This window comes from Nematolebias whitei, chromosome 14 (genome assembly GCF_014905685.2).
Source record: "Nematolebias whitei isolate Nwh7 chromosome 14, NemWhi1, whole genome shotgun sequence".
NCBI classification, from domain to species: Eukaryota; Metazoa; Chordata; class Actinopteri; order Cyprinodontiformes; family Rivulidae; genus Nematolebias; species Nematolebias whitei.
The window spans coordinates 12,367,733-12,394,441 of record NC_056511.1 but is presented as its reverse complement, the minus strand read 5'-3'; the positions used below and the strand labels follow the sequence as shown (position 1 = coordinate 12,394,441).

General features: G+C 37.6%; 1 protein-coding gene across 1 annotated transcript in view; it reads left to right on the top strand.

The window, feature by feature from the left end:
• Positions 1 to 1,883: 1,883 nt before the first annotated feature.
• Positions 1,884 to 26,709, top strand: part of pdlim4 (PDZ and LIM domain 4) — a 50,293-nt gene continuing 25,467 nt past the window's right edge. The window contains exons 1-3 of the mRNA XM_037687869.1: positions 1,884 to 2,116; positions 14,791 to 14,942; positions 25,669 to 25,750. Coding sequence (XP_037543797.1) covers positions 2,024 to 2,116; positions 14,791 to 14,942; positions 25,669 to 25,750 — 327 coding nt within the window. The 5' untranslated portion in view covers positions 1,884 to 2,023. The remainder of the gene's footprint in view (positions 2,117 to 14,790; positions 14,943 to 25,668; positions 25,751 to 26,709) is intronic.

Here is a 26,709-nt window from a genome sequence, read left to right as displayed (position 1 = left end):
CATAAAAACGATTGGCACGTCTTCGTGTAAGTTAGTTCACTGTGGTGACCCCTGAGGAAAGGAGCAGCTGAAATAAGAAGGTTTACCTGTATTATCACCAACCATGCAGTTATTTAATGTCCAAGTACTTTAAGCTGCACAAAGGTCCATAAATTATTTAAAAATATAATAACCCATTTAATATGTTTTTCCTTCATACAGATTTGTTGCATGTAAAACCATCAACAAAGGTGATGTTTTAAAAATTATAGCCCACATAGTCAAAAAACTACCATAGCCATATACATTTTTATTTACCAGACTGACAGACCTCTGCCCAAAAATAACTTTATCTCACTCATAAGAATAGATTCCAGTTAGTGAATTGTTATTATTTTGTTTTGGAGCCATAGACAGGGGGGCGCGACAATTTTCTTTCTCCTTTCAGAACCACTGCGAGAGAGTCCAGTTAAAGAAATAAGCTCCAAAGAGAACAGTCAAGACTGGTTTGTTTGTTGCGGATGCCAAGGAGAGAAACTTCTAAGTAAATATTATAGTCTGATGAGATAAAGACTGAGTTGTTTGGCCTCAGTAATCAGAGGTACAATGTGAGGTACTCACTCCAGCACCACACCAGCACTCCATCTACATAAACAACGCTAAAGTGGAGCAGATCAGCAGCTTCAAGTTCCACGGCGTTCACATTGCTGAGGATTTGTCTTGGACTTTACATACAGACACTGTGGTCAAGAAAGACCAGCAAAGACTCTACTTCCTAAGAAGACTAAAGAAGTTTGGAACAGCAGCATGCTCACAAACTTTTATAGGTGCATCTATGAGAGCCTGCTGACAGGCTGCATCCCAGGGTAGTACAGGAACTGCACCAGTCAGAACCGGAAAGCACAACAGAGGGTGGTGCAAACACCAGAGGACATCACTGGTAGCAATCTCCATGCATCCAGGACGTCTACCACAGCCGGTGTCTGCATAAAGCATGCAGCATCAGTGAGGACCACGCCCACCAAGCACAAGGACTCTTCCGTCTTCTACCCTCAGGCAGACAAGAGTCTGCCATTGCACACGAAAAAACTCAAAGATAGTTATTATCCACAAGTTGTCAGATTACTGAACTCTTGATAATAATACTGACACCTAATATGACTAATATTAGCTGTGACACCTAATACGTCTACCGGTAATATTATCTGTGACAACTAATATGTTTATTGCTGCTGCACTATGTGGCTGTATCATGTACTGTATGTCACTACCTTAACGTTATAATTCCATCTCAATGTTACTCACTACCTGTGCAACCTGTCACACAACCTGCGTATTTTATAATAGTTATGTGCAATATGTATCCTGTGCATTTGAGCTTATATTACTACCTTAAAATACTTATTCATACAAATTCATCCTACTTGCACCATTCTATTCTCCCATGTTATTTACGATTTCTCTTTAGTAACTTGTAAATAATTAATCGTTTAACTTTTTCTACTTTATTTTTGTACCCTTATTGCATGCTTTAGTATTTTCTTGTTTGTTTGTTCTTTGTTTTGTTTTTTAGCTAGTCAAATCGTTTTGTCATCCTGAACATTTCAGTTAACCTTGTGGTGACCTGCATATGACAAATAAGCAACTCGAAGGTGGTCAACCCCAAGGACACTGGAAGACTGCACAGAAAATGCAGCACCTTAACCAGACAGTGGAAACTTAGACTCAGCAAGTTCCATAAGGACAATAACCCAAAACAAACATTAATGCTGGTTCATATACACAAGTCTGTGTGGGAGTCTCCTCCCCCTCTGTATTTGGGGGCGGGCCGGACAGCCCGTCCTCTGACGTCAGAGGCGGCTTCGTTATTTAAACTTGAATCAGGAGCGGAGGAGTAAAGTTTTCAGAGCCGGGACAGCGTTGCCTAGCAGCTGGGAGGAGGACTCTGGCTACTTCACGCTCCCCACTTTTGTTTTTTTAAAGCCGAGCAACCGTGGACTCCTTCTTTTGACTGTTCCTCTCCCTAAAGACATCATTACCGAACATGCCACAGACCGTGACACTGAAGGGACCCTCTCCGTGGGGCTTTCGGCTGGTGGGAGGACGGGACTTCAGCACACCGTTAACTATCTCCAGGGTAGGTAGCGTCGTCCCTGCCGGTCCGCGTCAATCCATTCATTCAGCTGAGCGTCAACAGAGTACACGTCTGCTCAGCTTTTAGGCGTGGAGCTGTTTTAATCGATACAGACTGAGATTAGACAAATGTATAAACTTTAAATTAGACGTCACAACGGTCCATTGTCCTCCAAGCGGCGTATCAACACGAGCAGCTTATCTTAAAGGGACAGATGGCGCCGTCTATTTTCTGGCAGGTGGCTTTCATTGCAACTGTGCGACCATCAGTTCTGCTTTCACTCAAAATAACTTTAAACATTTTATTACTTTTATGTCTAAACACAACAGTGGTGAGCTCCACAACAATTTGAACAATGTTGTCCAATTAAAAATCAGTTTTTATGTATGTATGAATAATGTAATTTGACATGATTTAACATTTTGTTAAGGTAAAAAAAAAAAAAGTGCGTTATTATACGAGCTTTTCAAAGTGATGCCATTTGTGGAAACACCATTAAGATCATCATCTTATTCGACCAGATCTACTTCATCATTATGAATATTATTTGCAAGTGTAAGTCAAGTCAAATTTATTTATAAAGCACATTTAAAACAGCAGCCATTACCAAAAGTGCTTAGAAATATCAAGGCAGTAAAAAATAACAAGATGTAATTAAAAGCAAGAAAATAAAACGTGAAAAACACAAAAAATAAAGAGAAAGAATGAAATGGTAAATCAAATCATATTGTGTTTAAATGTCAGTGAATACAGGTGTGTTTTTAGGCGAGATTTAAAAGCAGAGAGTGACGTGATCTGTTGATTGTTGGGAGGCAGATTGCTCCAGAATTTAGGGCACATGACTGAAAAAGCCCAATCTCCTCTGAGCTTCAGCAAAAGCAGCTGATCAGATGATCTCAGAGCCTGAGAAGGAACATAAGGCTGAAGTAGATCAGAGAGGCATGAAGGTGCAAGGCCGTTAATGTATTTAAATGTCAACAGGAGAATTTTAAAATCACTTCTGACACACACAGGGAGCCAGTGAAGGGAGGACAAAACTGCTGAAATGTGCTCAAACCTACGAGTTCCTCTTGATGGATGATCTGCAGCATTTTCGATGAGCTGGAGATGTGAAAGGGACACCTGACTGACCCCAACATGAAGCACGTTACAGTAGTCCAGCCGAGTTGTAACAAATGCATGGACTAAATTTTTTTTCAAGGTCGGATCTGGTCAACGTGGACTTAAGCTTAGCTGGAAGAAGATTTTTGTAGAGCAGAGCTAATCTGTTTATTAAACTTAGTCAGTTTACAACCATCCCTAGATTTGCTTAAGATATGGCTGAAGACGTAAAAAATTTGATGCCACTCATGCCTTGATGCCATCAAGACATTTTAACAGAGGGTGAATGGAGCAAGAACTGTTGAAGGTGTAAGTTGTAGAAAGCCTCATGAACTTCCCTGACCCTCACTATATGGGTCAAGAGTCAGTGGATCTGGCAGTGGCCATTATTTCATCCCAGCCAGGGAAGACGCAGCCTGGCGCTGCAGGGCTAACAGGAGGGACACATAGGTGGTGGGGGCAGGCGCTGACATTTGTTTTTCATCAGAGCTCGTTGGTGCTGCTGAGGGATTCCAGGTGTTCTCCTCAGCTGTATCACTGGCCCCAAAACAACTATTTAACTACAGGGTGCAATCACTCTGAACCAGTGGTGCATTTTTTTTTATTTTTTTACATTTTCAAGCATAAATAGTTTGAAAGACCCAGAGAAACTTACCAAAATAAAACGCAAGAAGAAAAAAAAGTTTGATGCTGTGATTCAGCTACTTTGACTCAGACTGTGCAGAAGCCTTGACGTATAAATACCGGCAGCTTTGTGGTTTCATTGGTCTCACATTAGTGAGACTCAGTTGCTAACTTGGCACCTTCAACTCTCTAAATCACAGTGAAAGCTATCTCCACTTGGCACCCAGGAACCAAATATGAACCGCACTCTTTCAGTGATACCTTCTTTGGGAAGAGCAGAAGATGCTTTCGTTTGATACAAGGCTGCCAGACTTTGTTCTATTTTTTAATTAATTGAGCAGAGACTGCTCATATCATCAAAGAGCCGACAGCTTACAGAATGTTGCTTAATGCAGCTCCGGGGCCTTTTTGAAAACATTTGGTTTCGGTGTAATCGATAACATAGTTTCCCGACAGTTCCATTTTGTACATGCCAAAATGAAAAGCATGGCATGCACAAAAGCATTATTTTGCATAATGAGGGTTGCAGAACTGAGTCATGATGGCAGCTCAGGTCATTTCAGATTGCACCTGCACACGGCAAAAACAAAGATGGCAAGTAAAATCTATGTTTTACAGTGTACAGATGAGATTTTTATTTTATTTCATTCTAAATACTTGGATTGAAAGTTAGACAAGGAAGCAGCTGTTGAGATGCAGGCATATTTCTCAATGTGTCATGTTGGAAGCATACAAATACACAATGTGTTGGCTGAAAATCTCAGGTCAGGATTACACCGACTCCTAAAGACTCGCAAACAAAAAACACGTTAATGAACCGAGTGTCAGTTTGCAATTAAACGTCAATTTACAGCAACACGTGGATTTTAATTCAAAGAGTTAATGATATTTAATCTTTGCAAATTTCTGATTAGACAGTAAGAAGTTGTAAAATATAAATTAAACATTTTTAGTTTACATCAAGAGTTCATGCTCAATAATTCGGGTGAAAAATCCATCAGAGTTCAGTCAGGTCATCTGGAGGTGGTTGTTTTTTGGGTTTTTTGTTGTTGTTGTGACGTTTCATCCTTCATCCAAAGGATGAAGTCTGAGGAGACGCAACAAACTGAGTCCCACAAGCAGCACACCCACATTGTGGAGCAACAGTTTGCTTGTGATAAAATGGTTTCTGGGGCCCGCCCTCTCCCCCATCGACTCCTCTGAGGCACCCATACCCAAAGTGGTTCAAAAGTTTCTCAAAAAGATTATTTTGCAAAACTAGGGTTGCAGAACTGACCCATGATGGCAGCTCAAGTTGTTTCAGATTGCACCTGAACAGTTATACTGCAAAACTAAAGTAAAAAAATATATATATAGATTTCATTCCAACTTTGAAGCTAGACTCAGGACTGAGTTTGTTGTGGTTCCTCTGACTGATGAAGTCCTTTTTGGATGAAGGACGACATGTCTCCAAAAAAAAAAGAAAAGAAGCCATCCAGATGACCTGACTTGAACTTTGTTGACTTTTAGTTTACAGTGTGAGCATTGGTCAAATTATGAGTATTTTGTTCTGGCATGTTCTTAGTCAAAAATATCTCCTGAGCTCATAATCCATCACATGCACTTCCTGCTGCACACGCATGTCCAGAACACCAGTTTGAATGGGACGAATGGTGGCACTTAAAGACATTTATTGAGGCAGAGGAAGAATCTGGCAGACGATTCCTGCAGTTGCCAGGGGGCAATTTAACATGCCATAGAAATAGCTAAAATAATACTGTCTGTAGCTTTGATTTATTTCTTTTTAATGAACAGTTACTTTACAAGTAAAACATCTCTCCTTTTTATGTTTTTAATTAAAACCTAAAGAAACAGCCACACTTTAAAACAAAGCTGTAAATACCAGGAAACAAGTTCTGATGGCGGCAGCTGGTTCCTTTCCCAAGGTGTTAATGTTCCCGGCTAAGCTCATTAGTCCCCTGCCAGGACATTAGAACCTGCACCATTTGATGGTGAGTCTGTTTGACTGTAGAAACATGTGTCCTGAGTGCACATGGTTGGTCAGGTTGTTGAATGTCTTTGTGTGTGAATGAAAGAAACTTGAGGCAGAACAACTAAAAAAATAAAAATAAATCCCTGATATCACCAGAGAAGCATTTCAAGTGGAGGTGGTGAATGTGGCAGAAGTGGTGTAAACCCTTTTGTACGTCAGTGTCACAGTAAATTCCAGACAGAAGGTGACGCAGGACCCTTGTCCTCTCTGCCAACAGGCAAACAGTGGACCTCTGGACAGGAATTCAGATGTGCGTGTTGGGTAAATAATGATTGGCGCAGTGTCCAACAACCTTTTTAACACATTGTAGTGTCTGAAAGGATGTTGAATACCGATTGGAAACTTGAAAATGGCCAAGCTTTTATTGGTGTAATGGGAGCACCTTGCAGATACTTTTCCATCTGAAATGTTTATTTCAATTTTCTAAACCTTGAAGCAACAACTTCATTTGGTTTTGTACTCCTCTGTCTCCTTTAAAGACCAGAGCTGAGCCTGTTAGTGCTAAGCATCCATTCTTGTTAAATAGTGAAACAGATGTGAAATGAAAGCATTTTTTGTTCTTTTTTTTATTATTTTTATTTTGGATACTGTCGATTTTTATTTTATTTACAGTAATTGAGTTCTGTCAGAGTTCTCTTTCTTGTCTTTAAAACATTTGTGTCTTTTGTTGATGGGATGGGATTCATTACTTTGTATGCTTTGAGGGGGGATAAAAAAAAACCTTCCAGAAATCTTTGTTTAGTAGTATTTGAAAACAAACGTCAATTTTAAATTGGATAAAAGTCGTGTAAAGTGTACTGGGAGTATGAAGTCTGGATGTTATTGTTGACACATGGCTGACTGGAAGTTATTTGTACCTGCAACACATACCGACCTTCAAATATTGACTTTTCTGTCTGATGAAATTGGCAAGCATCCCCTTTGTAGCAGTTTCCCAAAATATGTTATTGAAGAAGTTCACAAAGAAGTTAATTCACACCACCAAGCAACACAGAGATGCAATTTATCTTTTTATAGACATTTCTGGTTCGGTCTCGATTAGAACGGAGTACAACCTTGGGAGAGACGGTCAAAAGTTTAAAGCTTCCTGCCTGGACCCAAAAAGATGCAAAAGTATATTCCCCAAAAAATGACAACGCAGTTGTTTACTTGAGCAGTGGAATATTTCTCTATGCAGACAAATAAAAAACAGGATCCAAACTCGGCAGACCTTTTGGCATCTGTTTTATAGCGAATTGCCAATAACCAATTACCTTCCATTCATCCATCCATTATCTTTACCCACTTATTCCTTTTCGGGTCGCGTGGGTCACTGGTGCCCATATCATACCTGCAAACTTGTTGCTTTTCAGCGGAATTAGCAGATTTCAAACTAAAATATGCAAATCATGCAGATCCAAAGAGTTGTTTTTTTTGGTGGGGCTGGGCTACCTAACCCACTACAGGTGCTAGGTTTGTCACATTTTTATCTCTTTTGAGTTTGCAGGTATGCCATGTCCAGCCATCACCGTGCGAGTGGCAGGGTACACCCTGGACAGGTCTCCAGTCCATCAAAGGGACACATGGAGAAAAACGAGACAAACAACCAATCACTCTCTCGCTCACATTTTGGGGCGATTTTCAAATTACCAACTGGTCTAACATGCATGTTTTTGGTATGTGGGAGGAAACCGAACTGGAGTACCTGGAGGAAATTCACGCATGCACTGAAAGAACATGCAAACTCAACCCAGAAAGGCCCCCAACCGGGATTTGAACCTGCAACCTGGTCGCTAAGCGGCAGCAGCTCCACCAACTGTTCCACCCTAACAAACAAACGGTTATTTACAATTCAGCAAAGCAAGCTTTATGTCTTACCTAAAACATAATAACTTCAGCAGTTGAGCTCCTTGTGTCTAGCTGTTAAACACATAATCAAGATACATGATTAGACTTACAACATAATAAGAAAGAAGATAAAATAGATCCAGGCTCTCTCTTATTTCGTCTTTGCTGATTGAAACATCATGGGTAATCAGTCTTTTAAGCATTTAATTCCACTTACTGTTACACTAACAGATGCCAAAAACGACTCATTTAGATGTAGCTTTGAACACAAAGTACCTTCATTATGATCAGCTTTAGATCACTGCCCTCTTGGGTGCCTTTGGGTATTAGGGGTAATGTTAAACAGGCCGCAAACCAACAGGGAAAAGACGTGACATGGTCTAGCTTGAATTTAAACCTTGATCTGAACCTAAAAGGAGTCGGGTCTCTAGTGTTAAATTATACAGGCACACATTATCATATTAGGATTTTGTTTTGTGCCTTTTTAATGTGGCCTCTTGACCAACCTAGTTTTTTATTTTTCACAGTTATGTTGACCTTTCAAGGGCATTGAAATGGCTGAATATGACTTAACAAAAACAACTTGGCATGCTTTAGCAGTTGCATACCTACTAAACTCAATGTCCTTTTGTGCCCTTTCATCTCTTAGAAAATGTCTTTCTGCCGCATACCAGAGCCAGACCATGTGACCCCAAACCACATGGATCGTTTCTTGAATACTGCTGACCAAATAAGAATAGTCAGCTTTGGACTTCAGTGTTTCTTATCATCTTAAGGTCTAAATTCTAGATGCTGAAGCTCAAAAACAATGCAACTGAAAGATAACTGGTTCCTTTTTTGAAGAATTTCTTCAGTGAGGATGTGGTTTATTCAAACGGGAACGAGACCTTGAGCTTGGTCTCAAACCTACTCCATAAAATTGAGTCGCTATAGTTGCTGCTCAAATTAAATCGGTCCATTAACAATGAACATTTGTCATGGTTTAACACAAAAAAGCCAGAATATGTGATGAGTGAGTAGTCAGGAAGAAACCCTTCAGGAAGAATGCATTTTTGTAGTCTTTGTTTTCTAAAATGTTGGATTATGGATTTCACATTACATCACCTACTTCAGTTTCATTGTGTTTGCTCCAAAGGCTTGCTTAAAACTTTAGCAATAACACTCCCAATTTTCTAAAACCAGTCAGAAGTGGTACTAAACTGACAGCTTATTCATGTGTAATGTAGTGACTATATATTGCATCACATACTGTAGATAAATTCCACTGAGTCTTCCTTTTTCTGGTCTGTAGCACCTCATGTTTAATCATCTGCCACAGCATTACCTATTACTTTTGGCAGCTACAGCCTCTTTGTTTGAGTGTGATTAACACACACCAGTCTGAACCTCACACCCAAGGCTATGTATTCACTATTCAGTGTGTCACCAAGGTCATAACCATGGTTCCTATCACAAGTCCAATAAGCAAACAAAGGCGTCTAACTGACTGGTTGCCAGGAATGATTTTTTTATTCTTCCTGCTCCTGAGACGTGCGATTCAGCGTTTCCACCCAGCACCAAGTGCCTCTGTGGAATTCATTTATGCAAGCAATTTTTGGAGATGACAACTTACCAGTACTTTAGCTTAAAACATTACTATATAGAATGTAGAGACTTGCAGGTTAGACACATTAGGTGACCAGATTAGATGAAACCTGGTCTTTATTTAGGTAAAAATGTCTGAGGAGTTACGTTGGCATTTTCTGTTAAAGACGTGTGTTTGCAAATCTGTCAAGTCAAGCATATTTAACAGTTTAGATCTTGATCTAAATGAAACAGGAGGACAGGATATGCAGGTAAAAGCAGTAATGCCATAATGTTGCCCTGAGGGTGACATCATAGCATATGTAAAAAAGTTTGTCTAGTTTTATTATATAAAGTAAAACATGCACAAATATTCACTTTTTTTTTTTCTTTTCCCTTTGGCATATTTTCAGTTGTTTTCACTTTTTTCTGTTTCACTTTTACCAATATTCATTGTTCTAAGGGATAACATGAGACTTATCATTTGCCATGTGCCATTTCTGTTAATGCTAACTTTGTTGGAACCGATTTATTGAGTACATTTTAATGGAAAACGAGACACTAAAGTTTTTTTTTCAACTTAGGTCATTTCAGCTCCCTGATTGATACTTGTATACTCTGTGACCTGCAATGAATACATGTTTTATTCCTTTCCACTTTGACATACTTTGTCAACATATGCTAAGACCACTTTAACAAACATTTTTGAGTGTTCAAAATAATTTGCAGAGACTGGAACAATGTTTTACTATTCTGTGTAGATAAAGATATACACATCCAAGTAAATAAATGGGTGAAAAGTCTGCCTTTTACAGCAAAGTGTGTTAGCAAAATTTTGTTGAGCTTAAAGCAACGTTCTTGAATCTTTCAACAAAATCTTGTGTATTAATTCAACAGCATTAAAAAAAAACATGGAAAAGGAAAGGTTTAACTGTTTTAAACCAGTCGGCAATGGGTCCTGATTTAAATCCCATTGAAAACCTTTGCAGAGAAATTAAATCTTGTATTAAAAAAAGGAATTCTGCACTGAAAAACACTTGGCAACATAAAGTCACAACTAGCAAACTGGTGTAAAAAGAAGCTTCTAAACGTCTACAAAACCAGATGTTTGTGGTACCAAAGATTAAAAAAAGCAAATGTTCAAGTGTTCATTGTCGTGAGGTTATTTTCCATGCAAACATGTTCTTGAATCTGAATGAAAGTTCTTCAGATAAACTCACTGACAAGTCAAGTCTTCAGACCATCCCAGTATTTTATTTTCTCCTCCATAAGGGTAAAACACTTGCCTTCCTTGTTAGCTTGATACAGTAGTACCCACAATTTGCCATCTTCTCTGTAACCACCTTACACATTCACTCTGCCTCCTCAGTGTCGGGCGACAACTCTTAATCTTTAGCTCCTCCCACTAGACATCAAGGCCAGTACACTTGGTTTAACCACAATTTAAACAAATACAATTTTATTCTTTATTCAAGTTCATTCTCACTCCAAAAATCCTAATTAATCCAACAATATTAATGCACAAAATCATTTAAAGTCATGATCATGGAAACATCTTTTCAGTGAAAGTCAATCATCCCACCACTTTTGCCATGCAGTGAGGGAAGCTGACATCATACCACCCAGTGCAACAGCACCAGGTACAAGTGGTTTTTAATGTGCGTTTTCCTGAACTGAAGCCCCAAGTGCACACTCTTGGTTGCTCTAAGCTGGTGAGGGAAAAATGGACATTATAATGAACTTTACTGACAAGATCTAAACTAAGGGAAGAGGACTGGAGTGTGACATGGATCTGTGCATGTGGTTGTGTTTAAACATGTGCGACTAAAGTGTGAAAGAGTGACAGGAGTGCTTCGTCACATTAATCTTTTTACATTCTGCCTTTTCTGTTGCTCAAAAAATTTGAACTGTTAAAATATTCAGGTTGTATAGAACTCGTTTTGTGTATATTTACAAGGATGCTCTAAATACTGTTCAGATCAAGAAGACAAAAACATTTATATTGTATATTCTTTATGACAGCTATATAAATAAATGTGACCAATTGATGTATAGAGTCATATTTAGGTTTTATTTCCACAAACACTATTTTTAAAGTGGTTTTATTTTTTTTTACAAGGTTATTGCATTGGTGCTTAAATCTCGAGCACTCATTTGCTCTTGATTAACATTTATACTTTAAAACACATCATAATGAATATTTAAATGTATTTATTTACTTGAACTGCTCCTTCTCTGCCTGAACAGTCATTTTGAAACACTTTTTTCTTGTTCACAACTTTGGATTGAATGTCATTTAGGCTCCAGGTATCTGTAGTTTTATTTCAGTCAATAACTTAGATTCAGTCAATTTAATTATGAGAAGGTTTTAAGAGTAAGGAAAAAAGAAACTAAAAGAAATGTAAAATGCCATCATAGTGTTCAAAGACGCTTTAACCTAAATAAACATTAAATTCACTTTTTAGATTGTTATAACTAAACTGGAATTACTGTATAGAAGACTGATTTTATTAGAACTTTATATTGTTGGACTTCTATGTTGGTAGAAATGTTTGGTTTCTCATGTCAGTCTCATTTTTCCCATTGTGGTAATGGCATACTAATGGTTCGGTGCATTTGTGTGTCAAATGTGATTCATGCAGTGCTGTGCATGGTCCAAGCTTGAACTGATACGACTCATCGTGTGTGCATGTGTTGGGGTTGCATATGTACATTTGCTTTGTTCCACTATGTCACAACACTGGCACAGACTCGACACACACAAAGATTTAAAGGACTGGGGAGGTCTTGACGATTGAGAAAAGGCAACTCCTAACTTCTAGTTAATGTCGTGTCATCATATGTTCTTAGGAGCAAGAAACTGTTTGGGTTTCGGCTCTAAGAAAAGCTTTAGTTAGCCTCTTATAAAGACGAAATCTTTAATTTACAGGATTATGGTTGCACAGTTGTTTATGCCAACCTTTTTTGCAAGTGCAATGTTCCCAGAAGCTCTTTCTCACAAACTTACTCAAACCACCCACACTCATGTCTATTTACAGGAACTGAATTGGTGACATTGGGGTGGTCAGAGGTTGTAAATTTAGGAATTCCGCATTTGAACCACATTATTCAGCTATTAGTGCTTCATGGAGCGTGAACTTGTGTGCTTTTGCTCTTAAAGACTTAGTCTCCAGTTGGTGAACCTGCTTTTATTTATTTTTTTATTTTTTTGTTCAAGCAGCTCCATTTTTGTCTCTGGGCTCTACTTCTACATCAAGCCATACTAATCAGTATTTACCTTGGACCAAATTACTAATATCCGAGTAAGTGGTATGCAACAGAAGGTTTTAGTGTTCCAGACACAACAGTCTTTTTGCATCTATCAAATCTCTTTACGAGGTTATGTAAGGTCAAGCAGTGGGTATGAAGATTTGAGAGTTGAAAATGTGCACCTTGTAGCAAAATGAATTACCATCACATGCAGAAGGAGCTGATTTATGAAAAATAATCTAAGAAACTCAAGGAACCAAATAAATTGCATGTTTATTAATAGTTGACAAAAGTTATTTGTGTTGTAAAGGATAATGATTTTAGTAGTTCCCTTGTGTCTGAGGCCATTGCTGTTTAACTCCAGTTTGGTACAGAAATCAGAAATCGCACACATTCCTGCTTTCTTTGCTCTGTCTGGAATTTAATTTTATGGAAAACTCCTCTAATATAATCCCAAAGGGAAATTAAATTTCTGCATTACATTGCTAGTCAAAAGAGCTACAAGTGAAAAATTAAGACAGGTAGATGTTATCCTGAAGGAATGTCCTGTCCTTGTACAAAAAGTCTTTGGAGCAGGTTATTGCTGTAGGCAGGAATGACCTCTCTATGGGTTCTTATTGCAGCAGAGCTAATTAAGTTTCAGACTAAAGGTACTCTGTCAGTTTATTAGATACATTTTGTAGAGGGTGTGCAATATTTTCTGTTCTGTTCAACAACCTTTGCAACATTTTGTCATCGGCTCCAAAGCAACCAGAGACACTCATGTTTTTCAGGTTCTTTTCGTTAATCTTTGACACTAATGTCCCAGCAGATCAGTGCAAAAACAGTTTACTCTTCAGCGTAAGCTTATTTAATTGCAAATGCTGAGAAACCTCAACTTTTTGAGGGCGTAAATTGTTTATTCCTCTTAGTTGACTGATTTAAATTAGGATTTCCAATCCAGTAGAAGATATCTGTAGTCCTCCAGCATCCCCACTTCTTCTCCAAAAACTATTTGGTATCATTCTATTTTTTCTATATTGTTCACAAAGTTTGTCATAAATCTTTTCATCTGATAGTAGGCCAAGTGCAGAGAACTTGGCCAGCTGTCTACTTCTGATAACCCTTCAACTTGAGTATTTTACAGATGACAGAACTCTTGAGTTAACTTGGAAGTCTGAAGTCTTGGAAAAATGCAAACGAATACTTGTCACTGGTTGACAACCCATAGAGCTCACAAAGGAAGACCGGAGACATATTGACAGTTGTTTACACATTTATCTTCTTTAAAATATGATGTCTATGTCGGCTATAATATGACGGCAACTATAAAAATGAGTCGTGTGTGTGTGTGTGTGTGTGTGTGTGTGGATGGATGGATGGATGGATGGATGGATGGATGGATTATTTTTTTATTATTATTCTATAAGCTAGAGGCAAAAAAAATCTATCAAAGTCAATTTTGGAAAATATGGAAGTTATTTGCAGGTTTGTAATCATGCAAATTGATTTCAGATGTTACTTGGTATGTCTGAAGGTAAAGCATGCTCACTGGAGCAATGCCCCTACACACACACACACACACACACACACACACACACATGCATACACACTTACTACTCACATTTTCACCCTTCTGCCTCCTTGCAAGGCTCAAATGTCCTCAGACCTGCAAGTTTCAGGAATGCAAAATGAAAAAAAAAATAAAATAAAATAAATGAATGAATAAATACTATTCTGACGACCTGCTGAAAGAAAATCTTTGAAGTTAAAACTGGAAAATTGCTTGGCAAAAATAAACAAACCTAAATGCCATGTGAAAAGAATAACAATTTAGAATTCTTGCAAATAAACATGTCATGTCAATTGTTAGTGTCTATTGATCTATCTATAGATCTATCTATAGATCTATATATGAACACACACTGGTTCTTGGAAATCTTTTCCTGAAGGTTTAGCCTTGTGCTTTTGCGAGATGATCACAAAAGTTGTTCATGATTTGTTTTTCACCTAAAAACTATTTACACATGAATAGACATTTATGTTATCTGTCTCTAAATACAAACGTGGCTGACTTCTTACCTTTCGTTATCATGTTTACATACTTTTGAAAATACAATCATGAATTCTGAATCCAAGCAGTCTTGCCTAACATTAAATTGATCCCTTTTTGTTGTAGAATAATACTTGTTTGGTTTCAGTTGTTGTCTTGGACATTCAAAATAGTTTTTCTTTTCCTTCTGGGTGTGTTTGGATTTGTGTGTGTATATGTGTGTGTGTGTGTGGTTGAATGTACTTATAGGTAACACCTGGTAGCAAGGCAGCCCAAGGTGACCTGTGTCCAGGAGACACTATCCTGGCTATCAATGGTGACAGCACAGAGCACATGACACACATGGAGGCTCAGAACAGGATAAAAATGTGCTCCCAGCACCTCACACTCAGCATAACAAGGTATGAAAAAATAACTGAATACTCACTTGAACAAAAATATCACTTTTTTCATTGGAACTCTTGCATTTTCTGAAGAAGCGATGTTGCAACTGAAATCTTTCCAGGGTATTTTCTGGAGAACTGAATCAAACTAAAACTGCAGGCTATTTGAGTTTCATTGTACGCTAAACGGAGCCAAAGTTGATGCAATGGGATTATCCTGTTTAGAGCAACATAAAATTTGGAATAATTGAAAATGTTCATGTATTTAGTCATTGCTCACTGCTTTAAATCTCAGCAGAATACATGAATGTATTGTTTTGAAGCTTATTAAACAAATGAAATTTAAAAACCCAACTATATATTTTATGACTAGAATCAATTACTGCCAGTACATTTTATCCAGAAACACAGTTTCTGTTTATAGCCCGTCTGTAGGGTCTGAAACTGCTGAGTCATTGTTAAAGTTGACAGGTTTACAACTTTTTAATCTAGATTCTAGTTGCTTCTGCTATAGTTCACCATCAAAATCAATGAGGCTTGTACTCACAATGAGTCGGACCGTGACCTATGCAAATGGACTTCAGAGGCGGTACTTTATATTTTACAAGTTTGAGCTGAAAAATTATCTTACACTCTCTGGAAAATCTCAGACCAAGAGTGAAGGAATGTAGTCATGTGAAAAACTAAACACTCCTGACATATAATCAATGTCGATGTTTACTTACCAAAAACAATTGAAATGTAGAATCAGCGTGTGAACAACTCGACTACCTTGAGTTCAGTAGATTGTCGAGCCCCGTTTTACAGAATATTTGGACAAATAATTTCTCTGACCTTATGAGTTTGTCTCTCTTTGGAGAATTTTGTCAACTCTCTTACATTTTTACTTCAGTTCATTGAAGTTTGTCAATAATACTTTATGTACAAGTTCTCCAAAAGGTTCACACCATTGACTGGGGCATTGCGATATCCTGATTCTTTATTATTCATATTATTATTGCCATTTTATTGTGTGGTGTCATAAATTATTGTCCTGTTGAGTGAATCCATCTGGATAAAACTTTTGTCTGTCAGACACATGGCCTCATGTTTGACACTAAAATACTGGAGAAATGCATTGTCATCTCAATTACTTCAAAGGTTATTAGGTCTGCAGCTGCAAATTAAGGCCAAATCATCAACCCTCAATCTCTGTTTAACAGTAGATAGTCTTCTACCATGATTTATGACCAAACCTCTCCACTTTAGTTTTGTCTGTTCAGAAAATATCCTTACAGAAATCGTGTGGCTTGTTGAGATGGAAACATACAAACCCAAGCCATGCTGCTATGATCTTTTTTGCAGCGTCTTTCTTTAGGAAGCTCATCCCCAAAAAACATCACAGTAAGTGCACACAAAGCCATGTCTATTATTTTACCAATTATGTTGGCATAAACTGAGATATAGCTCTTTTTTTGCAATGCACATTCTGAATTAGGGGTAGGCTAATTGGATGTTTATTCCTATGACGATTGCACACCGTTTTCAATGCTTCCCACTAATGAAAGATCTTCCTCATTGTAATATAATTGACTCCAAAATGTTTGGAAATAATCTTGTCACTTTTCTCAGACTTATGGGCATCACCAATTGCTACACAAACATCATTGCCATTTTTTCCCCCTCTATTTTGTATTGGCACACATGGCACATCCTTAATGCTTCGAATGAGCAAAATGCCAAAACTTCTGCTTTTACAGAAGTGCAGAGGATAACATCCTGGTATGTAAAAACCTTACATGTTAAAGAGGTGTTCTTGCTTTTTCCACCATTCTGTGTCTTCAAGTTGAGAGAACATAAGCAATATGCTTCTGGAATGAAAATCATCAGTCTGAACAGTTAATGACAGAGGGGTTGAAGGTGGATAGATGGTTGTAACCAAGGAAAAACTGAAATGTCAGTTGCTTCCCACATTTCTATTAGATAGTGGCTTGGGCTGCTGGAGTACTGGAAAGTGCAGAGCAATTCTGGCATCCTCCTGAACCTCTTGCTCTTAGATGAAGAACACAGTGTGGTTTCAGCCTTAGTTACAAGTGACAGCTGCCAAATAGCACTTTGACTTTCTCCTTTTAGGGCAAAAATGAACAAATGTTTTCTCTGTTTGCCAAAATGCTCAAAGCATAAACTTGACTTGCGGAAGAAGTCATAGCACAAATTAAATGAGAAGAAACTTGCTCGCATAGAAAGTCGTAATACTGAGGTTTTCTACCCTCTGTGCTGCTTTCGTTTTATAGTTTGCACTCTACCGTACAGCAGCTTCTTCTGCCTCACCCTGCCCCTACTGGGAATTGCCAATCCATATATCAAGCATAACCACTGACCATGAAGTGTTTTTTTTTATTTATTTTTTTACATAGAGGTTGTAAATTTATTTAAGTATACATACATAAAAATAATGAAGAGAAATTTATGTTCAGAGCAATGACCAGAGGAGCTCTGCTACATTTGCTGTGGCAAACATTTAACCATACACTAGACACAAAATGGTTAAAATACAGGAATAATCTCAATGCAGTTCACATGCTTTGTTATTCCCACTTTACACAAGTTTGGTATAATCATTGCATCATAAACTGTGGAACATTTTTATACAATCTTATCTTTACTTCTCTGACCAGAAATTGTCAATTTATACTTTGCTGTTATCATAAGATGCATGTATGAACTATGAAGGATGAGAACATGAGGAAAACTTATGCAAACACTGCGAGAACATACAAACCCTACCTCAAAGGCCCCATACAAGATTAAAACTGAAACATTTTACCTATATATGTTCCTCAAGGTTATCAAAGGTATAATTATGTACTTTTCGTTATCACGGATGATTTTGTAACTTTAAATTTAAAGAGGCTCTTAGTAATTACCAGGAGTACCATTTCTGGGTACTTTGCCAGGAACCATATTTTTGTAAGAAACTTGCATCCTTCCTTGTCATTTTCTTAAATCCTCTTGAATTGGAAGCCAAACATTGAGAGATAATTTTGAGAAGTAATGTAGTGTTACAGCAAGCAGGAGCCTAAACAAGTTTCATTTTATTTAGGAGAGGTTATGAATATTTCACTGCTTGTTTTACCTTGGTTCTGAAGACTTGGAAGTATAAGGTCATTTTTACTGATTTCCAAACTGGGAATATCCCACAAAACATGTCCATGTCGTTCGCTTTATTAATTTGTTTTCCTTTTGAACTAACAAAACAGTAGCTGGCTGTATTGCAATTATATGGCCAAGGCTAGATGTTGAAATGTGACCACCACAGTTTATTAGTTGATTGACTACAGCGTGCACTAGAAGGTGAATAGATATTTCTGATATACAGGCATGCACATTTGGTTCCTATGCACAGACCTCCAAATAACGGATAAAGTGCTGCAAATATAGAAAAATAACAGTGCGCACAACAGAAAATGACATTTTAAAAGATGTGTGTAAATATTTTTTTCTTTCTCTTTATGGCTTTCATACTGTGAAATTATGTTTTATAGAATGTCTCCTTCCTTCCTCAAGGGTGTTTATCAAATAAACATAGAATTACCTATTGGGTATTTCCAGGCTCTAATGCTATTTTGCCAGAAAAGTGTGCTTCATTTTTTTGGCACAAGATGAGTATGATAAAAAAGGAAAATGGAAACAAAATTAGAGATAGGGAATGACACTATATTAGTAAGAATGGCACGCAGCCAAATGGAGAAGTGAATCAGCAAGACCAAGTGAGAAGGGGCTTCCCTGTTGAAAAACTGTTTTACAGCTCGATGGTCTGCCTTATGTGTTACTGGATAAAGAAATAAACCTGTTGAAGCTCAGTTTTTCTAGTAACCGTACAAATACGATGATTTTTTTTTTTTAACGGTCATACATCATGATACATTGAGAGGAAAACCTTGCAATTCTATTGAATGCAGTTGTTTTGAGCAATAATTGCACACTGTTGTGCATTGTCAAAAATACTGCACATCTAACCTAGTGTTAATATAACTTAGGTGTCACTGTGATGAACTGGATGATCAATTCTTAAATACTCAAAACAAAATGTTAACCATTTTTTAGGTCACAATTTACATCCAAATTTTGGCCTTCAAAATGATATAAATTTATTTTTAAAAGTTCACTGAGAAATAGTGAGTTGTGAATGGGTAGACGCAATGTTCAATGGTAACTGAAAAAGGTTTAGTCCCTGAGGTAGTATTCTTTATGACAATGACTCTGTCATGTTCATGTTTTAAAGATGAGTGTGTCTTATTCACACAAGATGTGACATTTGGAACTTGGCTTTTTGTAAACATTCGTCAGTTGTGGGCTGCAAAAATAAGTGAGGATTTTTGTAATTGCAGCCACTGATTCTGGAGTCAAATAAACTGGGAGTGGTTGTAAGAACACATGCTGACTCACTTGAAAATAATATTTCTGAGGACAGCCGCTCTCAGCCATCATTAAAAGACCATGTCATAAAATACTCCCAAGAGTCACAAGAAGTAGAAGACCTGTAATTTTGTGCGGCAGCTCGTCGACAAATATATGAGTCTACACGTCTGCTGTGAACCAAAATTACAGTACTCTGGGTGCATCTGAGCTCCAGGTCTTGTATAACAGAAGAATGTTTTTTTTTTTTTTTTTTTGTAATGGCTTCTTATTTATAGCTTTTATATTTTATTTTTATATATATATATATATATATATATATATATATATATTAGTGCCTTGCAAAAGTATTTGGCCTCCTTGAACTTTTCAACCTTTTGTCACATTTCAGACTTCAAACATAAAGAGATAAAATTTTAATTTTTTGTGAAGAATCAACAACAAGTGGAACACAATCGTGAAGTGGAATGAAATTTATTGGATGTGTCAAACTTTTAAACAAATCAAGTGAAAAGTGGGGCGTGCAATATTATTCGGCCCCTTTTACTTTCAGTGCGGCAAACTCACTCCAGAAGTTCAGTGAGGATCTATGAATGATCCAATGTTGTCCCAAATGACTGATGATGATAAATAGAATCCACCTGTGTGTAATCAAGTCTCCGTATAAATGCACCTGCTTTGTGATAGTCTCAGGGATGTAAAATATATGTTCACATTTCTTTGAAAAACAGGCTTTTCTAGTCTACATTTCTTTCAGATTTAGATTTCCAACACTTTTTTTGATACAGTCATGACTTTTTATCTGAATGGCCATGAAAGTTATGTTTCTCTTTTTTCCATATTTGTGGGATTCCTGGGTTTAAAGCCACATTCACTCTCTCCAGCTGCAAGTGAGAAATCAAGTTTTAGAAGTGAAGGTTCACACAAATCTGTGCAACACTTGCCTATACTGTGTTGCAGATACACACATACTCAATTTGTCGTTTGTCACCTTTTGAAAATGCTGAACTGAATTCCTGTCTAAAATGAACTTTTTCAAGTTCATTCATAAGTTTTATACAAGATGGTCTCCAGAAAGGTGTTAAATGTCAATGTTGTGATTGAGTAATTAGCATATATGTTGTCACTATTTTCCATTTGATCTCTTTTAGCTTATCACATCCGTTTGCTTTGCTCATCATCCATTGATCCATTTGTTTATCCATTAGGTCTACCTGCTTGCTCCTTCCCGGGTTACGGGGGTCTCTATCCCCAGCAGTCACTGTGGGAGAGGTCGGAGAAGGTGGGCCTGTGATCGGAAGGTCGCTGGTTCAACTCCCCAGACTGACGACATAAAAATGTGAATGGGAAAGGTGAAACTTTCACACCTTCCTCCACCCTCATTCGTCCCACTCTGGGCCATTAAGCAAGGCCCTTAACCCCCACAATCTGCTCCCCTGGGCCTGGCAGCTCTCTGCTCCACACAGAGGGCTGTGGCAGCTGGGTCATCTGTGCTTGTGCCAGGAAGTTTATCTGGCATAAAAACAATTGTCAAGTCTTAGTGAGAGTTAGTTCGCTGTGGCGACCCCATAAGAAGGGAGCAGCCGGAAGAAGAAAATAACATTTTATAAATCATTATGAGTGGGGTGGAACAGTGTGGCAGCTGGTCGAGCTGCTACCTCTTAATGAGAAGGTTACATGATTGAATTCTAGTGTAGGACCTTTCTGGGTGGAGTTTGGATGTTCGCGCACAAGTGGATTTTCTCTGGATACTCGTTTCCTCCCACACACTAAAAACCTGCATGTTAGATTAAATGTACTCCTAAATTGTCCACAGGTGTGTAAAATGTAAATGGTCGTTTGTCTTGTTTGTCTTTATGTGACCCTGTGATGGACTTGAGACCTGTCCAGGGCATACCCTGCCTCTCCGCCACCACTCCCCCATATATCCCCCAAATAATATTATTTTAAAATCTAATGTATTTTATTGTCCATATTCCATTTTCAATAAAACCTTATTGCCTATGAAGATTGCTGTGAGAGAGTTGTGTTGAGAATGTTCTGCCTTGTCTTATTTTAAAAAAGTACTGGTGAAAGGAATCCCCTTCACATAATGTGAAAATTAATGGTAGTGCTGGAGGAACTTGATAGAAAAACAAGGACCACATTTAAATTTTCCATGTCTGCTTTGTCCTTAATGTACATTCTCAAACATTTGCACACATGCAACAGCTGGGGAGGAATAACTCCTCCATTTTTCCATTCCCCCTTTATTCTTCCTCCTCATTTTGTCCATGAACTCAATGTGTCTTGCTGCTGTTCCCCTGTTCTAATCCAAACCCACCTTACTGGTTTCCTTTCATATCTTATCTTCATCTTTTTTTCCATCTGATCCATGGTGTTTTCACCTTCCTGCAGTCTCCCTTTTTTTGCCAGAGATTATTGAAGAAACATTCTTTTGTTTGCTTCATAGCCTGAGAGACAGACAATGGTCAGTATGCAAGTTTTTATTGCTAGTCAGGCTGTTTGGGAAAAAAAAAAAAGTTGTGCTGTGGTAGCAATGCCTGTGTAATATGAACAGTCTTCAGTTTTTGTTACAGTTTCACTTAATGGTTTGGAGCCTTAAATGTCAATTTAGCCAAATGACACAAAAAACATATTTTTGAACTTGGATGTCAGTTTGGCTTTAGCATTGCAGGGCTCAAGAACAGTTCTTTAAAGCTACTCGAAGCTATAAAACAAAATGACATTTACTAAAGTGTAGCTTTCCAAAACAAAGTTGTGGTTATTAAGAACCATCTATAAACCTCACTCAAAGAGTTTTCATTGGAATTGTTTTACACAGAAGAAATATAGCATCACAAATGAAATTCTATCCATTTATTTTTATTAGAACTGCAGAAGATTTTAGTGAAGGGTAATTAAACCAAAGTCATATATGCTTTATGTTGTTTTTCATTCGGCTGGTCCTTCTTCAGGGGTCGCCACAGTGAGCAAACTCTCACAAAAGATTTGACAAGTGTTTTACTCCAGATGCCCTTTCTAGTGCAATCTGGGCTTGAACTTGCCTACCCTGAGAATTACAAGACCACAGCACTGACCACCGAGCTACTGAAGCACCTCAAATGTGCTTTATATGAAGTTTTATTTTTATGATAAACTTGCCAGAAGTGTACAACTGGTCGATTTAAAGTATCAAATAAGTCAGATGTTTCACTTACTGTTATTTTAGCTTCAACTCAAAGTCTTTATCGGTTACATAAGATAGGCATGCAGTAGTGGGGAATAAATCTAGGATCAGGGGGTTAGGTGATGTGTAATACACAAAAGCATGAATACATATTAAAAATAAATCTGATCAATTTCTGGACAGTGAAACTAAAACAAGTAGACCACTCAGGATTTGGAAAGGATCAGAGAAAACAAAGATGAAGCTGGATCCCTTTGGTGGAGGCTTTGCCCTTGCTGTCTTGCCTTGACTCCATGACCTGTGAGTCACAGCTGAGGAATCAACTGTGAAGCTGCATGGAAACAAATGAGCACATAAACTTCCAAAGGAACCAGCTTACGGATGTCTCTGCACAGCTAGAAATGTTGCTTTCTGTTCTCTTGATCTCATCAAATCCTTTCACACTTCCCCAAGGACTCATTTTGTGGTTATGAATACAACATCAATGGAAGTGAGAGAATGTGTTGCAGAATAGGAGGATTTTCCCTTCTTTTTTTGATCCTGTCATCACCCACATGCAGTTTTCAAGTGACTCCTTATTCAGTCTGTTACTTCCATACCAGCTATTTTAAGGTTAACAGTCTCATATTTCTCAGGGAAGAACAATAAAGTCCTACATCACAAAAAGCAGCATTAGTTAAGTTTGATAAAGCTGAATCCTTTATTTTTATTTTTTTCAAATGGGTGTGTATACAATTTAAATCTAAGTGAAGTATGAAATGATTAGTGATCAGACTCTAAATTTTATAGCAGTTGTTTTACAGTTGCCTGTCTGAGAAATGATATATGTGCAGCCAAAGTAAACTCATACACTACTCATAAAAGCAGATATACCCCATCATGTTGTTAAAAATGGCAGGGGGAGGTCAGGAAAGGTAAGTTATGACCAAAAGAAAAATTTAGTAATATCATTTGTATTGCCTTTTATACATTCTGCTTAGTTTTATTCATTTACCTTGTTGTCTTTGTGTTTTGTTCTGAGCCAATTTATTAGTTATTCTGCCTACACGATGTAGAAAAGTCTACATTTGATGCTTTTATGTTCATGGTTTTCAAAATATGGTTGCTTTCTTTTAATTTGTCGGTATTTAATCTTGTTTGACATAATGGGAGTTCATGGAAAGAAACAAAAATAGGAGTGTGTAGATTTATCGTGTCAATTTTTATGGAGTAGATAAGCTCCCTGAGTATAGAATGCCAAAACATTAGACAAGATCCTGGGTTATCCGTATGCATTTTCAAACAAAAATCATACTCTAAAATAAATTCTGCACTCACTTTAATATATTTTATGTCATAACATTTGACATTGTCCAAAAGAAATTTCCAGTCCAGCAAAAAAGTAACTGCATTTTTGTTTATTCTACATGTAAGTGGAAAAAGTAGAGCCTAAAAGCTGAAATCATAGCTTGAAGTCCAGCTGTGTAGCAGCTGTATTTGAAGTGGACTTCTTATTTTGAAGATTTCAAGTACATAATTGACAAGAACCTTCAGGTCCGAATCATTTTTGTTGAACACAACGTTGTAATAGTGCTATAATTTCCAAACTGGCCTGCCTGTCACACTTTCCACTACGCCTCTCCATTGAAAACTCCATGTAAATAGACAGTAAATATCATGTTTTTATTGTCAGTTCAGACAAGCTGCTTCAGTCTGAACTTTAACTTCTTTCAGTAGGCCGTTTGTGTGGTAACCATTGCAACCAAACAAACTGTGAACACCGAGACTTTCTGTTTGTGAATAATGGAGTTATTGATGGAAGGGAGGGTGCTTTCTTCCTCCACAATTCTGTAGCTGTTGCTCATCCACCAGACACTCGGCACCTCATAAGAGCGTCCTTGATATCAACACCTCCGTGGTTCATATCTGAAACATTTCCAATATCTCATCTAGCCAATGCAGTGCCAGCGACAGCAGCTCGATGATCTCAGCTTTTTGAGCTACAACTTTCCCCATGAGGTCAACAAATGCATGCACACTCTTTAGTCGTACTGTATGTATGACCTTTCGATAGAGGGTGTAGATCAGAAGAGGCTGGTAGAATAGACAATGTGTATACACGCAGATGTTGTTCTTCAACATGATGTCTTCATCCTTTAGGAAGCCAGATACTTTCCCACTCAAAAGTCAACCCTATGGCAACTGAGAACAGATATACAGAAGAACTCCCCTTTCCATCTTACATGGGACATTTACATGTAACTTGATGGTAAAATACCATTGCAAGTACTGTAAGTTGTAGGTGAATTACAGCAGTTTTATTTTCACCAAGAAATTTGTATGTTTTTAAAGGAATAGGTGAACTATATTAACACTTTCACATTGTAAGTGGGTCACATTGCACTTATACACAAGGTTTTCTATCAGTTATATGTATTTTAACGTTACTATTGTTCAGTAATTTATGTACTTTTTAAAAGTGTATGCAACTGAAGTCAATTACTGTTTATCCAAACATAAGAATAAACGTTTTAGATGATGGTTATTCAGTCATTGCTGCTTTTAAAGAAGCCATGGCCCAGATTACAGATGCTTACTCAAGTTATTGCATTTATAATGATTTTATCATAGTTTTCTCAGGAGATTTGTGGAAATCAGTTTATCCCCTTACAAATGTAAAACCTGACAGAATTAAAATCAACATAGGCATAGAAAATGCAGCACAGTACACAACTTTATGAGCACAGACGTTCAAAATAAAATTTCATCTCGCCTTGTTACAATGCACTTTTTATTTTATTGTTACTATGACACTTGCCTTCTACTGAAATGTTTTTGCCTAACAAACAGCATTCTATACTGTAGCAACCGATATTGCATATATGCTGACATTTAGCATAGGGTCAAATGAATGAATGGCTGATATGAGCAGGATTTGATTTTCCTCTTATGCTGAAAATATTCGATGAGCCTTTTTGATTGCTATTCTAAAAGCATAAATTATCTATTTTTACTTTTTCCAAGTGCTTTGCTCACGTGCCAAGAAAAATTGACCTTTTAATACAAAAAGATTTCCTTGTAAAACTCCTACTCCTTCAGCAGAAATTATGGCACTCTTCAGCACTCTGATTTTAGATGGCTTGAAATGCATTCAACTTACCGGTATTATCTTTTTTTCTCATGGGTATTGTCTTACAGATCGGGAGCTGGAGAAAGAGTGTGGTCACCAACACTTAGTGAGGACGGCAAGATAAGTCCTTACATGGAGCATGACTCACAGGTAACTATTTTTTACAGGTTTTTTTGTTTGGTTTTTTTGTCCTGCTAACAAGCCACATATGCTTTGTTAAACCTAAATTTACAAATAAATGGACCCCTGCGAAATCTCAACCACTGATTTCTCATTTGGTGACACACAATGTGACTTCTAAAAAGAGTGGGGAACTCTTAATCCAATTCTCTTTCCTGCGGTGAATGAAATAAACTTGTTAGAAATGATGGGTAGCCCCTGCATGGTAACTGTATGTACTTTTTGTCTCCGAGTGATTAGATCTAGCTATAAATTCAGGTTTTATATTCCATAGGTCAAACATAACCAATAAAATTTAATTTGTCTGAAATATAGCATCTAAAAGAAGTTGTGGCTGTAACGATGTATAAAAAACTGAAGATAAATATGCCACTATAAAAGAGAGATTGATTGGGCTGTTTTGTTGCCCTTCACATTAGCCACGAGAAAAGCTAAGTCACATCTGGGTTCATAACTGTGACCTTTACAATTTGGCAGCTGAGATACTCAAGTCCTCTTAGCTTGTTTTGACAGTAAACAGAATCCATGGAAACGGGCGCAAAACTTGATCTGCAAGTTGCATGTACACTCTGATGAACTTGATTATAAATAAGAGAATGCATCACACTGTTCACTGAATTTATGTTGAAATAGTGTCTTGATTGTTCTCCAAATGTACGAGCTGCCAAAAGGGCATTCAAGGCATGATGAACTCTAGCAGATGAGCCTTCTCTCCCCCAGGTTTTTTAGTTCTGGCAGGCAAATTTGTTTGAGTGCATTGAGAGATGCACTGTGTGTTGTGGAGTATAAGACTGTAGGATTGAAACAGACAATGAGCATATTGTGTCTTGGATGTGTAAGAGATGCTAATTTGTCAAGGCAAGGACTGTGTTTGAGACATAGATGGAGATACATTTATGGCATTGCTTCATTGTATTAAAAGGTGCAAT